Genomic DNA, 16,255 nt, shown 5'->3' on the forward strand with positions numbered 1-16,255 from the left:
AATGGGAACGTGCGTGCAGATATGCCTAGGTTGAAAAGACAATGCGAGAGAATACTATGAACGATTTTATTATTGATAAGGCCTAAGAATTACTGCTTTCTTCCCTGTAATCTTGTTCAGGGAACCGCCTTTAAAAAACGTCAGGTTTGTTCACACGGACAGGTTCCTCAGGCGGGAAACGGAATTACATGGCCCTTAGAAGGGATCTACCCGGCTTTCACCCTCAGAGACCCGTTAGGTTCCAGGAAAAAAGCGTTCGCGTGTTTAGGTAAAAGCTTGTTTTCCCAGCACAGCATCATCCCTTTCCGGGCTCCTCGCTCCGCCTCCGACCTCTCCGACCCCATCTTTTCTTGGCCTCAGGCTGGAAGGGCGCAGCCTCGCACCCTGGACTCAGGCCGCAGCTGCCCCTCCTGCTCCCCCTCCGCCCGGTTCAGCCGTCACCTTTGGCTGAGGGACCCCGGGGCTCCTGCCCATCCACCTGCATTTCCAGCCGCAGACAAAGCCTGGATCCACCTCAAGGCTGTTGCTCTGCTGGGGACCAGCGTCACCCCAAGCCCCTCAGGCTCTTTGTTCTCCCTGTGCCCCGTCTGCCTGTGTATCTGAGTCTCGGCTGACGGCGGCCACTCTCACTTGGACAATGGCATTTGCCTCGCCACCTAGGCCCTGGCGCTCCATCGCCAAGCCGTTCCCACCGCTACTCCAGCACTTCGGTGTTCGTTAACGGCTGTGAGGGTCACAGTCTCCACCTGGACAAAGGCCTGTGGTGGGGGCGGGGCCGTGTCTTCTCGTCCCAGCAGCTCACGTGTGAGGGGCTCACCGGAAGCCGGCACTTCACACGGGCCGACCCGCGGGCTCGCACAGCAAGCCAGCAAGGCAGGCTTCACTCCCCTCTGCCGGAGGTGCCCGAGTGGCTCCCCGCGGCTACGGAGGCAGCCGAGGTGGGGCTGGGCCTGAGCCCAGGCCGGCTGGCTCCAGCGCTGACGTTCCTCCACTGCCCCTCCCCGCCCCACACCTGGAACGAGGCCAAGCGCGGGAGAGGCTGTGGCATGACGCCCGTTTGGGGGCCCTTGGGGGCGGCGTGGGAACGAGAAGGAAAGAACAGAAGCAGTAGAAGCCGGTGAACTTAAAGGCCAGTGTCAGCGCTGGAGGGCGGGTGGCAGTGGGGGGCTCTGGCACTCACCTGGGCAGCCCACTGCAGCGGCGGCGTCCTCCTCGAAGGTACTGCTGACGGCAAGGCCGGCTTGCGCCCCTGGGGTAGCTATAAATAGTCAGCTACTAGGCCAAAAGATAATGCGCTCCCTGCCTCATCGTGTGCGCAGGGCGACCGGGAGAGCAGCGGGGGGCCGGACCGTGGGGAGGCCGCTGCTGGGCTGCAGGCAAAGGCTGCGGCGACGCTCTGAACCACCGGGCGCAGCCGCTACGGGGGACGCGGGGCGGCTGGGTGAGGTTCCGGGCGCCTTCGGATTTAACCAGTGAATTCACGAGGCAATATCGTTGGGGTCGAAAGCCAAAAAGGCCAAACTGACCAGGGTGAAAAACAGCGCGGGTCCTGGCCTGGCTCTACGGTCCCGCGGTGACTGGACTTCGTTTTCAGGTTTGTTCAACAATCCACGTTACTTTCTGTGTTTGTAAGACACGAAATGCGTGCTATGGACATGCCAGGGCACACTCAGCGACGTTCACGGAGCCTCTGCATCGCACTGGACCGGCTACTGTGAGGGGGAGCCCGCGAGGCCGAATACCGCACCCCTCCCCCACGTCCCACTCCTGCGGGAACGGCCTAGCCCTCGCTCGGCTCCACAGTCCAAAGTCAAAAGTGACGAACGCAATGGGAGAAGTAGATTGTGCTCTGGGGGTTTATGAGTGACAAATATATAGTTAATAAGTCATTGTCCTTTCTTGAGCGTTCATCATGTGCTTAACAGTTAATCATGGTTCTCGATTTTCAGGATCTTACATGGCAAGAGGGACGACAATTAAACTCACACTGTCTGTTCCAGTGGGTAAAGCTTGCGTTTGCTGCTGTCTCTCCCACCCAAAGACGCGTCCCGTCTTTTAGAAACTTGCAGCACTAATGGGACGGTACACACATGGGTTGTCAGCAGAACAAACCGCTATGTAAGGAGATGAAAAAGTAGGAGACTGATGGGCCGGTGATTGGTCTCCCAGCTGCCGCAGACCTGGGGTGGGGGGCAGGGAAAGTAGAGGGGGCGTCTGAGTGGCCAGAAACGCAGGCGAAGGGGCCCTCGGCCAGACCAGGCCTTTCCTCCCTGCCCCTCCCCCGCGGGAAGGGGCACCGCTGCCCGGCGCCCGATGGCATGTGACCGCGGGAGGGGTCCTGTTTCAGGGCAAAGAGGCAGCCAGACCCCTGCTATCGCCTGTGCTTCCTGCGTGTGGAGGTAGGAGGAGGAAGGGATGGTCCACGGATCAAGAGACAGGTTCGGAAATAACGCTGGTGGGGGTGAGGGGTGGACCCCGATAGGCCGGCGGGAACAGGAGGACCAGATGGACCTCGCTATGGGGAGAAGCAGGTTCCCGGGCAGGGGTGCAAGGCCTGCGCGAGCCCCCGCGCGGCGGCAGCGGAGCCGGGCCTCGCGACGCCCCCACCCGCGCCCGGGTCCAGGGCGAGCGCAGCCCACTCACCCCGCCCAGCGCCCCGGCGCCTGGACCAGTCCCTCCCGGGGCGCCCCGCGCGGGCAGCAGGACGAGGACGGGAGTCTGCGAGGCGACGGACGCAGGGTCTAGCAGCGCTTTGCACTTCGTCCCTAAGCAGCTGGAAGAGTCCCGGCCCGTCTCCCGGGCGGGGCAGCGCGCTCTGGACTCGGGCTGCGCCCCGCCGCGCGCGCGCGGGACCCCGGGGCCGGCCGGACGCGGAGGCCGGTGGGGGCGGGGCCGCGCGCGGCGGGCGGGCCACTGTGACCTGCCGGCCCCGCCCCGCGGGCACTGTGATGCCGCGGAGCAGCTGCTGGCCCGCAGGTCTGTCCCCAGCCCCCGCCCGGCGTGTCACAACGGAGGAGGCTGTATCTGGAGCAGTTGGGGAGGGCAGGCCCGGCCAGGAGGAGAGCGAGCGAGCGAGCGAGCGAGCGACGAGCCAGGCGAGATGGTGAGCCTGCCCGGGCCGTGGGGGCCGGCCGTGGGGACTAAGGGACCCAGCGCTTTGGGTCGGTAGACTGTGAAGTCTCCGGGGGTGTCAGTTCAGGATGGGGTGGCGGGGTCTGCATGCTCGGGCGTCAGACCCCTGGTGCCGCCCGGCTTTTCATGGAGAGGAAAGTACACACCTGGGGCAGGTGGTGCCTCAAGGGGACCGGAAGGCGATGTGCGCACGTGGGGAGGTGCGGGCCGACACGGAGAGCCCGCAGCAGGGCAGGGGAGACCCTGAGGGATCCCCTGGCTCGGGGGCCGGAGCGCGGGAGCAGGGGCCGGCGGAGCGGGCCCCTCGTGGCACCAGCCCGGCCACATCGCCTGTGTCCGTGTCCCCGAATGTGAGAGGGGACTGAGGGCCCGCCGCGGCGCCAGGCTTGGGCTGGTTCTCCTCTCCTGCCCCGCCATCTGGTTGGATTTGGGTCACTTCCAACTTGAGCGGCTGAGTGTCCCCAGGCGCTTGGCACCGCGCCCCCGCCCCAGGTCTCCAGCCGCCAGTCAGAGGGACGTGGCCCGCAGCCACCTCCCTCCCGCAGGCCAGGGGACCCTGGCCTGGCGGGCTCCGCAAGGCCTGGTCGCCACACAGCATCTGTCTCCTTTCGCGGACACGGGAACTTACTTGCTGAGGGGGAGGCGTCTCCACACGCCTAGGCTTTCCCTCTAGCACCCCTCCCCGCAGCCCTCGCCTGGGGTGGGTAACAGTCACCTCCAATCTGCTCCCGTGGCCCCTGGGAGCCCAGAGGAGCCTGGCTTTCAGCAGGAGGGAGGTGGGCTGGAAGGGTTGAGTGGGGGAGGGGGCGGAACTAGCTGGCTCTCAGGCCAAGGTCAGGTTCCCAGGACTCTCTGGATTCAGGTGTCAGTGACGAGTAGGCCAGGGGAGAACCACCCCGTCCTACTCTGGCCTCTGCTCGGTGCGGAAAGTGCCCAGAGCTCCTGGCTCTGGCCCCAGCTCTGCTGGTTTGAGCTCCGAATGTGCTCAGCGCCGCCCCGCTTCTGAGTGTGCTTGGGACACACCTACAGATTCACGACCCCAGGGAGTCGGGATGTGGTTCCGGGGAGGGGCTGCAGGAACCCGCTTCCGCCCGAGGCCTGGGGTGCGACCGTAGAAGGAGCCCAGACTGGGGGTTCAGAATTTTGGTTTCTGGCTCTGCAGGCACCTGTGTGACATCAAGAAGGTCACGCAGCCTCTCCGGACTGTTTTTTCTCACCTTCAATGTGAAGAAGGGTTAGGGTTCAAGTTTGCAGAGCTCCACTTGGCTTTGCTTTTGAACTTTTCGTTACGCAGAATTTTAAACGCATCAACGAGAGAAGTCCTGGCACAGAGAGAATGGCCTAGGGAGTCCCTGCCAGGCCTCGCCCAGTTTCACCTGTCACCTACTTAGGACGATTCCTGCCTTATTTCCTTTTCCCTCTCTCCCTGTTACTGTGAAGCAGATCGTGTGCAACATCCTCAGCAGTTTATATGCAGTATTCATAATACCTAGCGTTAGCTCCCCCTTCATACGCTTCAGAGTGCTTTCTCTTGCGTATGTTAATTTGTACCCGAACATCCCAAAAGGGGCCCACAGGGGCCCTTCCATGTGGATTGAAGGGGCAGGCTTCTGAAAGTACCCGGGAAGTCAAAAACTCAAACAGCCGAAACCGTATTTAAATGTGCTAAGGAATTTAGATGTTTAACTGGAAACTGGTTGACTAGTTTGAAAAAAGAGCATCTTTGTCTGTTCTGAAACACGCCGATTTTTGTGGGGCAGGCTCCACGCATTAGCAAGGTGTGATCGTAGGGACAGCGCAGTCTTCACGGGAAAGCTTTTTACTGACTTTCCTGCCACAGAACCTCTTCCAAAAAAACCTGGGGCTCACGGCGCCTGAGGGGTTGGGATGGCACTTGTCCAAACGAAACCTAGGCCCCACGATGCCACCCTGCAGAAAGGACTTTGCGTCGTGGAGGTTGGGAGAGCGGGGTCCGTGGAGGCTGCCTTGAGGCTCCGGAGCATTAATCCAGCGCGTGTGCCTGTCCCGGCCAGGAAATCTCTGGCCGCCGGTCTCCCTGAGAGGCCCGTCCGTGCCGGTGCCCCGGGAGTCGAGGCTCTGACCCTCTGGGGGACCCCCAGGGAAGTGGCCTGGAGCCCGATGCCTGAGCCCCGCTGCCGCCTCGGTGACCCGGGTTGGAGCCGCCCAGGCTGGGTCAGGGGCAGCGAGAGCGCGGGCTTTAGGGCTGCGCACCTGCGCTCCCTCCGCCTGAGTCCTGATGAGTCCTGAAGGGCAGCAGAGAGCCGGGCTCCTGAGACGATGGGCAGGCAGCGGGCAGAGCGCCCTGGGCCTCTGTGCCTGCGTCCTCCGCCGAGGCCGCTGCGCAGGCCGGGCGGCCGAGCTCTGCAGGGTCTGTGCCTGCTGAGGTTTCCACGGCGCCACAAGTCGGGGCGGCATCGTTGGTGCCCGGCCCTGAGTGCAGGTGTCCCTGGTCCAGCCTGGGAGCAGCGCTGCCCCCGCCCCCCGCCCCCGCCGGGCCAGGCTGGGGCGAAGGCACTGGGGGTGTTTTCATGGGAAGCTCCCAGGCTCAGGCCGGGGGAGGGGTTAATGCGGGTGCTGAGGGTCCTTTCTGAGGGGCCCCTGAGTGGCCTCGAAAGGGACATGGAACATGAAAAGTAATTTCTGAAGAGGAAAGAGCTGCTGCATAACTGGCCAGTGACGGGGTGGGTGGGAGCGGGTGGCCCTCTTAGGGGAGGAGGTGGGCCAGCTGTCCTTTGCTCTGTGGCCCCCGAGGGTCAGGCAGTGCTGTCCAGGCCCTGGGGCTCCCGGTCGGCGTCCCCCTGCCCCCGGCAGCTGTGGAAAAGGACGGGGGGCGGGCAGCGAGGGCGCTGGGCTGGCAGGCGACGCCGCCTCACACCTCCTGCAGCTGCCCCCAGCGTCAGCTCAGGCTGGGGCCTGGGACCCTGGGCCTCCTGCGGCAGCCCGCTCGCCCCTGAGGTCCCCAGAGTCCTGCCGCTGCCCCGGCCTCAGCGCCCACTTCGCTCGCAGCTGCGAAGCGAGGCCGCTCCCTGCTCTGGCTGTTCCTGGTTTGCTGCCTGTTCTCTGTGGTGTGTCCTCTACGCCCGCGCTAATTGCAGGGTTTGAGCAGAGAGAATTCAAACGATGTTTGGTGAGTCACATGTGTTCTCACTTTAACGATCCCTCTGCTACACTGCTGGAGCTACACTCTCCTGGCCACGACTGACCTAGATCCTAGAGCTCAGGGGAGTGGCCATCCCAGGCAGGCAACCGGCGACACGGGGCTGTAGTGACACGCTTGCCGAGAGCCGCCGTGTGGCCTTTGGCCCTTGGCCATGCAGGTGTCAGAGCTGGGTGGGCCCAGGTTTTCTCGCGGCCCACGGACACCGGCCTGGGCCAGGCCCTTTCCAGGGAATGTGCCCGTGTTCCTGTTCTGTGAGGCTTCAAAACAATAGTCAAATTAGGGAGCCTCGTTCTGCAGAGGACCGTGAAGAGCTGACCTTCGTCCTCTGAGATGAAGGCGAAAGGGAAGGACGGCTAATGGAAACAAGATGGGCCTGACCCAGGGCAAGGTCTCTTGCGGAGGAAGCCTAAGGGGCCGTGAGGTTGTAGAGGGCAGTGTGCGTGTGCACGCGTGTGCGCACGCGTGTGTCAGACGTGCTGCAAAACACAGGCCCCTCTCCCTGCGGAGGAAGCTCGCCGGCGGCACAGGCGTGTCTGCCTTCCACGGGCCTGCGCCTCAGGGGCGCGGGCAGTTTGCAGGACCTGCCCTGACCTCTCCTTCCTCTTGTCCGCGTTGCCCCGAAATCCGACTCGCACGGGCACGCGGGCAGGTCCAAGGGCCTCAAGGTCTCTGCAAACACTCCTCCTCCGAGAAACTGAGCCAGAAGTTGCTTTTCTCTCAGGTCCTGGCCGCTCGCCTTTTTGATAGACAGACAGAAGCCCCCTCAGGGCAGGGTTCCCCCCAATCCCCCCTATCTCCGCAGAGCGCCTGCTGCGTCCCAGCCTGTGCCCGACGCTGGGGCTCCCGCGAGTAAACCGGGGCCCCTTGCCCTCGCAGAACCGACTGCCTCTCCCAGGGAAGCCAGAGAAGCGAACAGGCAACCGTGAACCGTGGGACGAGCGCGGTGACCGGGAAGAGGGGCTGTGGGGGCACAATGTGGGGCCCTCGGTCGGCCTGTGGTTTGCCAGGCTTCCTGCGGAAAGTGACATTTAATGACACCTGGAGGCGGAGCCGGATGGCCCAGCCCCCTTGACTTTTGCCGAGTGGAGGGACAGGCAGGCGGCCTTGCAGGGACCCAGTTGTCAGAGGGCGGGGCTTCCTCAGGCTTTGCCGGCGCCCCCGTGGCTGTGGAAGCCTCCCCAGAGCCCCGGCCGGTGCTGCGCGTGGACACGTGGCCTGGTGGGTGGCGTGCTGGCCGTGACCGTAGCGCTGGTGTCCGGTGGGACACTGAACTTGGGAGCAACGGGTCCTGACCCCTGACCCTTCTCAAGGCCGCCACCCTGCCCCCACATCTGGAGAACCTCCAGGTTCCCAGAGCCCTGGGCTCCGGCTGCACTTGGCACGTCCCCCGCCGAGCCGCGCGCTCTGGAGGCTCTGTCCCTGGCTTGGGTCACTCGGCGCTGGAAGATGCCAGGAGGTCATGGACAAGAATAGAAACCCACAGGCCAGGCACAGGCTTCCCGGCTGGGCCCCGGTGCGGGTCCTGCGCACGGTCACCTTGTGCTGGCCGCTGCCCCCGCAGGTGGGCTGTGCGGGGCCCGAGGCCGCGCTCCCGGCAGAGCCCCGTGGTTGGCGTCTGCGCACACGGAGACGCACCCGTGCACACGCTTGCTCGCTCACACTCTCTCACCCCTGCGCCCCCCCCCCCCGGCTGCTGGTCCCGTGACTGTCGGGTGGACCTGGCCCCACGTCACCGTGACTCTCTGAAGGTCGGCTTGTGTAACGCAGGCCTGGCACAGCAAGGAGGCACGCCCGGCGGCCGCGGCCTCTCAGGGCTCGGCGGGAGCCTGATGCGCGTGTGCCCCACTCTCCCTCGCTGGGCAGCGGCCCTTTATTGTTTAAAAATGCATTTATATGTTTTACTCGACTCAATACGCCCGACATATCATAACATGCGACCAATGTAAACACTGGGAACACGCTAGTTCGCCTTCTTCACACTGAGTCCTGAAACCCGGTGGGTGTTGGACGTCCAGGACACACACGTCAGCTGGGACGCGCGGCGCTGCGGGCGCTGGGGAGCTGCGGCGGAGCGCGCAGCGCGTCTAGGCCCCGGACGCCAGAGTTTGCCTGCAGCCCCTTCACTACCCACCCTTCCTCATTCCCACATTTGGGATCTGAGCACTGACTCTGCCATGACGCATGCGTCCCAGGTACCCTCCCCCCTTGAGTGTCTGTCTGTCTGCCCTGTGACATTCGGAGACTCGGCGTGTGTGACCGTTGCCCAGGGAAGCCGGGGTTTAAGCCTGAGGGTGATGCTGCCGCCGCGTGTGGCGGTGCTGCCGCCATCTCTGGCTCATCCTCTGAGCCCCGACCAGCGCAGGAGCCTCCTGGTTTAGCAACACTCTGCGCTTCACCTGAGCCGCCACCCGCTTTCCTTGCCTCGCAGTGAAGGACGAGCCCTGGAAAGTCACGGCCAGAGCGGACCAGGGGCGGTGGTTCAGAGCCGGCTCCTGGTCCGACTTAGTGGCGCTCGACCCCTGAGACAGCAGAGCCTCGCTCTGGGACGGCATGGCCAGGGGTGGGCCTGGCCGGTGGTCAGCATCCTGGGGGTTGAAGCAGCAAAGGCAAGTCCTCAGCTGCGGGGACACAAGACAGGCCCCGGCTGGGCCCTGGGGCCTGCTGACCAGCTTCCGCTCTCTCCCCGCAGAGGGAGTGCATATCCGTCCACGTGGGCCAGGCGGGAGTGCAGATCGGCAATGCCTGCTGGGAGCTCTTCTGCCTGGAACACGGCATCCAGGCCGATGGCACCTTCGGGGCCCAGGCTGCCGGCAAGATCGGCAGCGATGACGACTCGTTTGCCACCTTCTTCAGCGAGACCAGCAACGGGAAGCACGTGCCGCGGGCTGTCATGGTCGACCTGGAGCCTACGGTGGTAGGTGAGTGCAGCCGGGCCCCTCCCCTGGGGGGAGCCTGGAACTGGAAGTGGGGGCGGCTCCCTGAGCCCTTCTTCCGGCTCCCGGGATTCTGGGGCTGCGCCCCATAGGAGCCAGGATCCTGCTTCGCCGGAACAGCCCTGAGCTGCAAACAAAAGCCCAGGACGCAAGCCCGCAGAGGCAGAGGAGACTGCCAAGAGAGTTCTCAGCATGCGAAGTGTCGAAAGTACAAAGGGAGCCCCCAAAGAGTCAGCGCCTCAGAGTGGAGGGTCCAGATTCTGCGATAATCGCAACCCGTTCCCCCCGGGCCTGGCACAGCCTCGCCGTGCCTGGCGCAAGGAATGGAGCGACAGTGGGCGTGGCCTCTTCCCGTGGCCACAGGTGGCTGTCGTCCCAGCCGAAACCTCCCTGGGTCTGAGGAGGAGGAATTAGGTCGCCCCCGAGCCCTGCCCCCGGAACACTCCCCTGGGCCCGGGCCCTGGGTCGGCCCTCGGCTCGGAGGCTCGACAGGCGAGGGGCGGGTAAGCCTCGCAGAGGCGTCGGGGCTCACGCCTGCGAGGCCCTCGTGCTCCCGGGGCTCCAGCCTTTGGCTGCTTCGCGCAGATTACCCTCCAGGCCACCGTGCAGATGGGTGCTTCCTCGGGGGGCAGGAGACCCCTGAAGGGAGGAGGGGGTATAGCTGGGGCTGGTGCGTCTGGTCTGCCGTGTGCCTGCGTCGTGCGGACGCTTAGAGGACTCACTCCAGCAGCTCTGAGACCTGATGTGCTCTCACGCCCTGGAGGGCAGGTGGCCCAGGGAACGACGCCTGGGAGAGCCCAGGACCTGGGCAGGTCACCCCGAATCTCTCTTTGTGCCCCTGGAACATCTCAGTGCGAGTGAAACCAGGTTAATTTGTGGGGAGCTTTGCAGCAGGACAGGACAAGTGAAAGGGGAGCCTGTGGGGGGCGGAGGGTGAAGGCAGCGGGAAGGCGTGGCGATCGGCCCGCGCGTTCGGGGAGCCCCCTGAGCCCGCGACCGTGAGAGGTTCCAGCCGGCCAGCGCCTGCCGCTCCTCGCCTGCGCCGGGCGCTGGCTCCCGGGCCCTCCCCAGCCGTGTGTTGCAGGGTCGGCGGCATCGCCTCAGGAGAGCTTTACAGGCGGGGCCAGGGGGCCGCTATACGGCAGGGCAGTCCAACAGCAAACGGGGCCGACGGGCCCCTCTCTCGGTAGATGAGGTTCGGGCGGGAACCTACCGCCAGCTCTTCCACCCGGAGCAGCTGATCACAGGCAAGGAGGACGCCGCCAACAACTACGCGCGGGGCCACTACACAGTGGGCAAGGAGAGCATCGACCTGCTGCTGGACCGCGTCCGGAAGCTGGTAAGCGCGCAAGCGCGGCTTGGCCCGTCAGGCTGGAGCGGACGGCCTCAGACGCGGGCCGGCGGAGGCCCGCGGCCTGGGCTCCGGGTGGGGCTCGGGGGATTTTGGGCTCCGGGTGGGGCTCGGGGGATTTGGGAGGGTCCCCTTTCGTCCCGTCCCGTGAGAAGCGTCCCAGGGAGGGGCCCTCCTCTCCACCTGGACATCGTGGGCGACCCCACGGGCCGATGCCCTCGGGGGACTTCTCGGTCCTCTGTGGCAGCGTGGGGGACACCCCGGAAGGCTAAGCTGTCGGCTTGTTGGCGGCTAACAAAGCGTTAAGAGGAAGTGATCGTGGATGCACCTCAGCACTCACAAACGCCGTTAGGAATGTCGATTAAATATACTCCTTAATTTAATTTCCTTGTTAATGGGAGGAAGGAAGTCGCTTCCTTGTACTTGACAGATGAGGAAACTGAGGGACAGGGTGGTTCGATAACTTAGCCCGGGCCACACAGCTAGAAAGGGGCAGGTGTACGATTTAAGCAGGTTGGCTCGACTCAAGGTTGCGGCGGCGGAGTGGCCCCTGTCTAGTGGGGCGCCCGCCTCCTCTTCTCTGCAAAGAGGAAGGTGGGCCTTGACCAGCGGTTCTTTCCTTGGGCGCTGAGGACGCCAACCGTCTCGTACGATCGCCTTTGACGTTCAGACAAGAGGCCACAGTGGCTGTCAGTCTCCAAGCTGTCTGACCGCCCAAGGGTCAAAGCCATGGGCTTGCGTGACCCTAGGCCACACCCGGCCAGAGTTCTGAGACGGCAGGACCCTCTTCGTTCCGACAGGCTCCAGCACGGACCGCACGCTTCCGTGCCCCGCACAGCCGCCCGCTCACTCCGTTCTCACAGGAGCCTGATGGGATGAGCGTGTTTGTTACTGTCCCAGTTTAACCACGAAGTGGCAGAAGCCTGGGGATGTTCAACAACGTGCCCAAGGTTTACAGCTGAGGGATGGCGGATGGGTATTAAAACGCGGGTCCTCTCACCCCATGCACATTTCTGAATTCGGGTCCTGGCGCCACCTTCCAAGGTTGGGCTCAGACGTGCAGGCCAGCAGTTCCCCCAAAAGTGAGTGAGGACGGTGGGGAGGGGCGAGGAGCTGGGGCTCTCAAAGGGCATCGTCACGAACCCTGTGGCCCTGGAACTCTCACCCTGGTTCAGCTGAGCCACCGGGCGGGAGCCTCCGCGTGCCCCAGGCTCGTGCGTGTGCAGTGTGCCACCCCACATTGTGCCCGGTCGTCCTGACATCGGTCCCCCTCCCGCTGCGTCTCCTTAGTCCTTCAAGGCTCTTTCGGTTCCACGCCCACGAAAACGCAGAGGGACGAGTCGGGCCGCAGGAGGGCCGCCCGCCGCTGTCCGCCTGGGGGTCTTCCTGGCGACTCGGCTTCACGGTTTCTTCTCCCGTCTCTCTCTCCCAAGACAGACGCCTGCTCCGGCTTGCAGGGCTTCCTGATCTTCCACAGTTTCGGCGGTGGCACCGGCTCCGGCTTCACGTCTCTGCTGATGGAGCGCCTGTCCCTGGACTACGGCAAGAAGTCCAAGCTGGAGTTCGCCGTCTACCCCGCGCCGCAGGTCTCCACGGCCGTGGTCGAGCCCTACAACTCCATCCTCACCACCCACACCACGCTGGAGCACTCCGACTGCGCTTTCATGGTGGACAACGAGGCCATCTACGACATCTGCCGCCGCAACCTGGACATCGAGCGGCCCACCTACACCAACCTCAACCGCCTCATCAGCCAGATCGTCTCCTCCATCACGGCCTCTCTGCGCTTCGACGGGGCCCTCAACGTGGACCTGACCGAGTTCCAGACCAACCTGGTGCCCTACCCCCGCATCCACTTCCCCCTGGTCACCTACGCGCCCATCGTCTCCGCCGAGAAGGCCTACCACGAGCAGCTGTCCGTGGCGGAGATCACCAGCTCCTGCTTTGAGCCCAACAGCCAGATGGTGAAGTGTGACCCCCGGCACGGCAAGTACATGGCCTGCTGCATGCTCTACCGCGGGGACGTGGTGCCCAAGGACGTGAACGTCGCTATCGCTGCCATCAAGACCAAGAGGACCATCCAGTTTGTAGACTGGTGTCCCACGGGCTTCAAGGTGAGTGCTCTGACAGAGGGAGGAGAGGGACTGCGTGGGCGCCGAGGGGCCTGCGGGCGTCATGGAACGATGCGGGAAGAGGGGCCGAGGCTGAGGGGGACCTCCGTTTTATTCCTCCCTTCGTTCCTTCGTTCACACACTCATTGTTCTGTTTACTTTGGGTTAGGGAGGGGTTTGCGGGGCAGGATTGTTGAAAGAAAGCGGGGGCGGTGTGGCCCCAGGGACACGAGTCCAGCAGCTCCCGCCCTGAGACCCGCAAACACCTCCAACGAGCAACAGGAGGGGTTGCTTGTTTACAGGGCGGGGCGGCCAGGCTGGAAAGAACCTGTGTGGGCAGGTGGGGCGAATGGGGTGAAGGCTACAGGTCCTTGTGACCCGAAAACAGATGACGACGTGGGGTGACGCAAACTATTCAAGGTGCCAGAGAGGTGTGGTTCCCTCCTCTTAACACGAGATGCGTTCTCCCCTGCTACGCTGTGAGACAGGAAACATCCATCGGTGGGGAGAGGTGGGCGGTCCAGGGAAGACTCGGGGTCTCAGGGCTGGGTGAGCGCTGAGTGTCGGCGAGGCTGCCACCCTGGGCGCGCCACGGCAGGGCGCGCGGCTGACGTGTCACTCTGTGCCACGTCCCCTGGCCTTTAATCAGACCCCAGGTCGGAGCAGCCACCGCTGGCAGCACGGACTGAGGCCGCCCAGGCGGGCCTGTCCTGAACAGCTCAGAGGTTCGCTGAGCCCCAGGCTGCAGGCAGCGGTGAGCGTGTTCCCTGGGGGCCCCCCCGCCCCCGTGTGCCTGCCCCTGTCTGACCCGGCTGACCTGCCTGGCCAGGGCGTGTGGCTTTCCTCCTCACTGCTCAGCCCCTTGCGACAGCGCAATCTCTTTTTCAAGAGGGTGCCTATTTCGTGGGTCACTTTGGACCTTTCTTGCAAAGACAGTCAAGAGCTTCCAAAAAATACAGTTCTTTTTTTCTCTTTCCAATGGAAACAAACAACAAAAGAGGCCAATAGGAAAAGGAATAAGAAAAATGGAGATGTGAGGGTGGCGGGAAGCTCAGCAGCAAGGAGAGGCCCTCGCGCTCTCCTCTCGAGGGAAAGTTGTGGGGTGCCGTTCAGGAGGAGGAGGCAGCGCCAGCACCCTGACCTGCTTTTCCGCGGAGAGCAGGCTGCAGGGGAGGGTTTGCACAACCTCCTCTCTCCTCCTTCCCCAGGATGCCTGTCTCCCTGTGACGCAGTCCAGGGAGGCTGCCCTTCACCAGAGCGGAGAGTTGGCTGTAGGCGGCACGTCCTTGCCGGCCAGGCCCAGGTCCGGCAGAGTGTGTCCGAGGTCCTTCCCACTTTGGGTCTTGGCCCCCATCTCAGCATCGCCTTTACCTCCGAGATGCTACTTCAGGCTGAGAGGGACCCCAGACCTTTGTGAATCCATTCACGGGGCAAACCACTTTGGCTGTAGGGCCTGCGGCCTCTCCCATCCCCTCCTCGCAAGAGGACTTGCATTTCCAAGCCGTGGATTGAAGTGTGGCCTGGGAGGGAGAGGTGTGCCTTTGGGGTGGCACCGTTGGTCTCCGGGACCCCTAAATATTATCCCAGTTTGTCACCTTGGATTTCTTCCAGGGCCCTGCGGTTGCGAGGGCAGCTTGGGTGGGACGTGTGTGTGGGGAGAAGGAAGGTTCTCAGCGTGGCAGCCTGCCGTCAGCTTGGGCTGGCCTCGCTGGCTGGGCCCGCCGAGCCACCCACGCGGGGACAAAGGCCAGCCCCGGCGGCGGCTCTGGCGGCCTTCCTTGGCTTGGAGTCCTTGCTGCTCTTCTGGGAAGCCCCGCTCCCTGGAGATCAGGGGCTGGTCGGCACTGACTCCATCACTGGGCCTTGGGGCCTTTTCGTGTCCTGCTCTGGAGCATGTCCGCGACCTTGTCAACAGCTCTTCGCCCTTCTCAGAGAGACTCCCCTCATTTATTGACAGCCTAGCTGAGAGCACTTTCAGATGACCATCTGGGGAAGAATACACTTTATAGAAATTAATTTGCCTCTAAAAGGGAACCTATTTTCCTTTTAGAGATAGACTCGTGTTATTCATTCACCTGAGTAACAATCTTGCTCATTACTCAACTGTTCGCTCGAGTCTCCCCACAAACGTTTCTGCTCACCGCCCCGTTCTCCTCGTCTTCCCTGCGTTTAGGTTTTCCGGTCCTTCCTCTGGGGTTGGCCTGTGTCCCCCTCCCCTGCCACTCTCTCCCTGACACTCACCTCTCTCTATGGCCTGCGTTCCAGCCTCCAACGCCCCTTGTCCCCCCCCGCCCCCCGCAGCCCCATCCTCCTGCCTGTGCCCACACCAGGTCCCGGAGGTGCCTCACCGGGCGTCGTCCTTGGGCCGCCCTGCCCCTCCCTCTGTTGCCCCTCCTTCTCTCTCCCCAGGTGGGCATCAACTACCAGCCTCCGACGGTGGTGCCCGGCGGGGACCTGGCTAAAGTGCAGCGGGCCGTGTGCATGCTGAGCAACACCACGGCGATCGCCGAGGCCTGGGCCCGCCTGGACCACAAGTTTGACCTCATGTACGCCAAGCGGGCTTTTGTCCACTGGTACGTGGGAGAGGGAATGGAAGAAGGAGAGTTCTCCGAGGCCCGGGAGGACCTGGCTGCCCTGGAGAAGGATTATGAAGAGGTGGGGACGGATTCATTCGAAGAAGAAAATGAGGGGGAGGAATTTTAAATACACGTGTTCCTCTTGGTCGAGTCTCTTGGTTTTTGCTGCTCGGTTCCCAGCGCACGTGCTGTCCCAGACGGCACCGCCCGCTGCAGCCGAGCTCCGCCCGACACCCGTCCCCGTGGGTGGCTGGGCTGAGGTGGTCCTGTGCTCTGTCTGATCCCGCCTTGGGTAGAAGCAGCTTGTGTCAATAAAGAAAATGAGAGTCACTGTCTCTGGGTTAAGGTGAAGCCAAGTTACACGTGAGGTGGTCTGGTCAGGATTCTTCATTCTAGGTCAGGCTGTGTCCGCCCCGAAACACAGCCTGCTGGCCGGGGAAAGGGAGGGCCCAGGGAGGGGGAAGGTCCGTGTCACGGGAAGACCCTGGAGCGACACACCTGCTGCCCCATAAACCCAGCGGGAACGGAGCGAGGTCTTTTCAGACCGTGTGAAGTGAGGAGAAGTAAACAAACAGTGGTGAGAAGAGGCGCTGGGTTGTCTGGGAAGGTCTCATGGGGACGCGAGTGGGAAAAGCCACCCCGGGAAGTTCTGGCATCGGGGGTGCTGGGTCCAGTGCGGAGCTCAGAGGTGCGGACAAGCTTGGCGTGTCTGAGGAGCGGGCGGGGGCGGACGGGCCTGGAGGTGGTGAGAGGAGGAGCCGGAGGAGCCGAGCAGGCCCGGGCATCCTCAGCCTTACGGGCCGCCTTACGGGAGGCATGTAGATTTTTCTCTAAGTAGACACAGAGGTGCTGGGAGGTTTTAAGCAGGATATTGACTGTGCTTTATATGCGCACCTATCCCCCCAGCCATCTCCGAAGGGGTATTACAAGCGAAGTGCCTGAGGTGTGGAGAGTCTGTGTGGGGCCGTGAG

At 63.5% G+C, this 16,255-nt stretch overlaps 1 protein-coding gene across 1 annotated transcript; it reads left to right on the forward strand.

Moving 5' to 3' along the window:
• Positions 1-2,942: 2,942 nt before the first annotated feature.
• TUBA8 (tubulin alpha 8) lies at positions 2,943-15,605 on the forward strand. The gene is made up of 5 exons (XM_054586592.1): positions 2,943-3,103; positions 9,003-9,231; positions 10,437-10,585; positions 12,031-12,711; positions 15,118-15,605. Exons 1-5 carry the CDS (start codon positions 3,101-3,103, stop codon positions 15,409-15,411), a joined length of 1,356 nt encoding a protein of 451 aa, XP_054442567.1. The 5' UTR covers positions 2,943-3,100; the 3' UTR covers positions 15,412-15,605.
• The last annotated feature ends 650 nt before the right edge of the window (positions 15,606-16,255 follow it).

This window comes from Pteronotus mesoamericanus, unplaced genomic scaffold, assembly GCF_021234165.1.
Source record: "Pteronotus mesoamericanus isolate MK-2021 breed Mesoamerican mustached bat unplaced genomic scaffold, CSHL_Meso_final contig_94, whole genome shotgun sequence".
NCBI lineage: Eukaryota > Metazoa > Chordata > Mammalia > Chiroptera > Mormoopidae > Pteronotus > Pteronotus mesoamericanus.

Coding starts and splice junctions, on each gene's coding strand:
- TUBA8 (XM_054586592.1), top strand. Junction 10,586..12,030: donor TGGACCGCGTCCGGAAGCTG/GTAAGCGCGCAA, acceptor CTCTCTCCCAAG/ACAGACGCCTGCTCCGGCTT. Junction 12,712..15,117: donor GGTGTCCCACGGGCTTCAAG/GTGAGTGCTCTG, acceptor CTCTCTCCCCAG/GTGGGCATCAACTACCAGCC.